At 38.4% G+C, this 1028-nt stretch overlaps 1 protein-coding gene across 1 annotated transcript; it reads left to right on the plus strand.

Annotated features, from left to right (window-relative positions):
* The first annotated feature begins 297 nt into the window (after positions 1 to 297).
* On the plus strand, positions 298 to 673 carry LOC114205737 (allregulin). Its single transcript, XM_028099277.2, is given in 1 exon segment — positions 298 to 673. A coding segment is annotated over 1 exon segment (207 nt). The 3' UTR covers positions 505 to 673.
* The last annotated feature ends 355 nt before the right edge of the window (positions 674 to 1028 follow it).

Here is a 1028-nt window from a genome sequence, read left to right on the forward strand (position 1 = left end):
TACAAAATGAGTATCAGAAATCCATTGCATTTCTTTGCACTAATAGTGAAACAGCAAAAAGACATATTAAGAAAACAATCTCATTTACAATTACACCAAAAACAATAAAATACCTGGGAATAAACCTGACAAAGGAGGTGAAAGACCTGTACTCTAAAAACTATAAAACACTGATGAAAGAAATTGAAGATGACACAAAGAAATGGAAAGATATGAGTTTAGGGTCAGGTGAACGCGGAAGTACAGGACGTGAGGGTTTGCTGGCTGTTCCGATTGTGGTGGGGCAACTGGTGCAAGATGTAGGAGGATGCAGCTGTGGAAGATGGTCGGGACGGTCCCCGGGAGCGGGTAGGCTCGGGTGAAGCTGGGAGGCAGCAGCAGAACCATGAAGTGCGGTCTCAATCCCGGGCCAACCGGTTTCCAAAGCATTCCTATTGGTTGGATCTCTGGCTCTTCATCCTCTTGGATGTAGTGTTGTTTATCTTCGTGTATCTTTTACCATGAATGGTTTGCCTGATGTCTAGATTAAGAAGTTGGCTCCTGGAGTGGATTCTGAAAATGACCGCAAACTTCTTGAACGTAGAAGACAGGATTGTGCAACAGAATTTTAAACTCTGAGGGACTTTCATTTTACATACTTTTGTTATTCCTTTTGGGGACTATATTAAATGGGTAATCTCACCCATTCATAGCTAAGTTCTTAAAACTACTCTTTGATTCATGTTTAAAAACTTTTCACACATCTGATAGACATCTAATAGGCTGCATATTAAAGCATTTATACGTAAAGGTTTAATGTATTCATTAACAAATATGGTAATGTCTTGCCTTTAACATTTTAAGGATTAGCCAGGGTTTACTATGATGCAAAAATGTGGTGAAATATTAAGGTGAATTATTTAAAAAGAAATTACTCAAAAGCAATGGAAGAAAAAGGAGTTAAGAGATGTACAGAAAGTGTAGGCCCAAAATGTATTGGCTGTTAAGTACCAGTTTAATTTTTACATTAAGTGGGCCTCTGTTATGGT

The sequence above is a fragment of the Eumetopias jubatus genome, unplaced genomic scaffold, assembly GCF_037043125.1.
Source record: "Eumetopias jubatus isolate StellerSeaLion01/CBP00866 unplaced genomic scaffold, mEumJub1_p1.0 scaffold_1, whole genome shotgun sequence".
Taxonomy (NCBI): domain Eukaryota; kingdom Metazoa; phylum Chordata; class Mammalia; order Carnivora; family Otariidae; genus Eumetopias; species Eumetopias jubatus.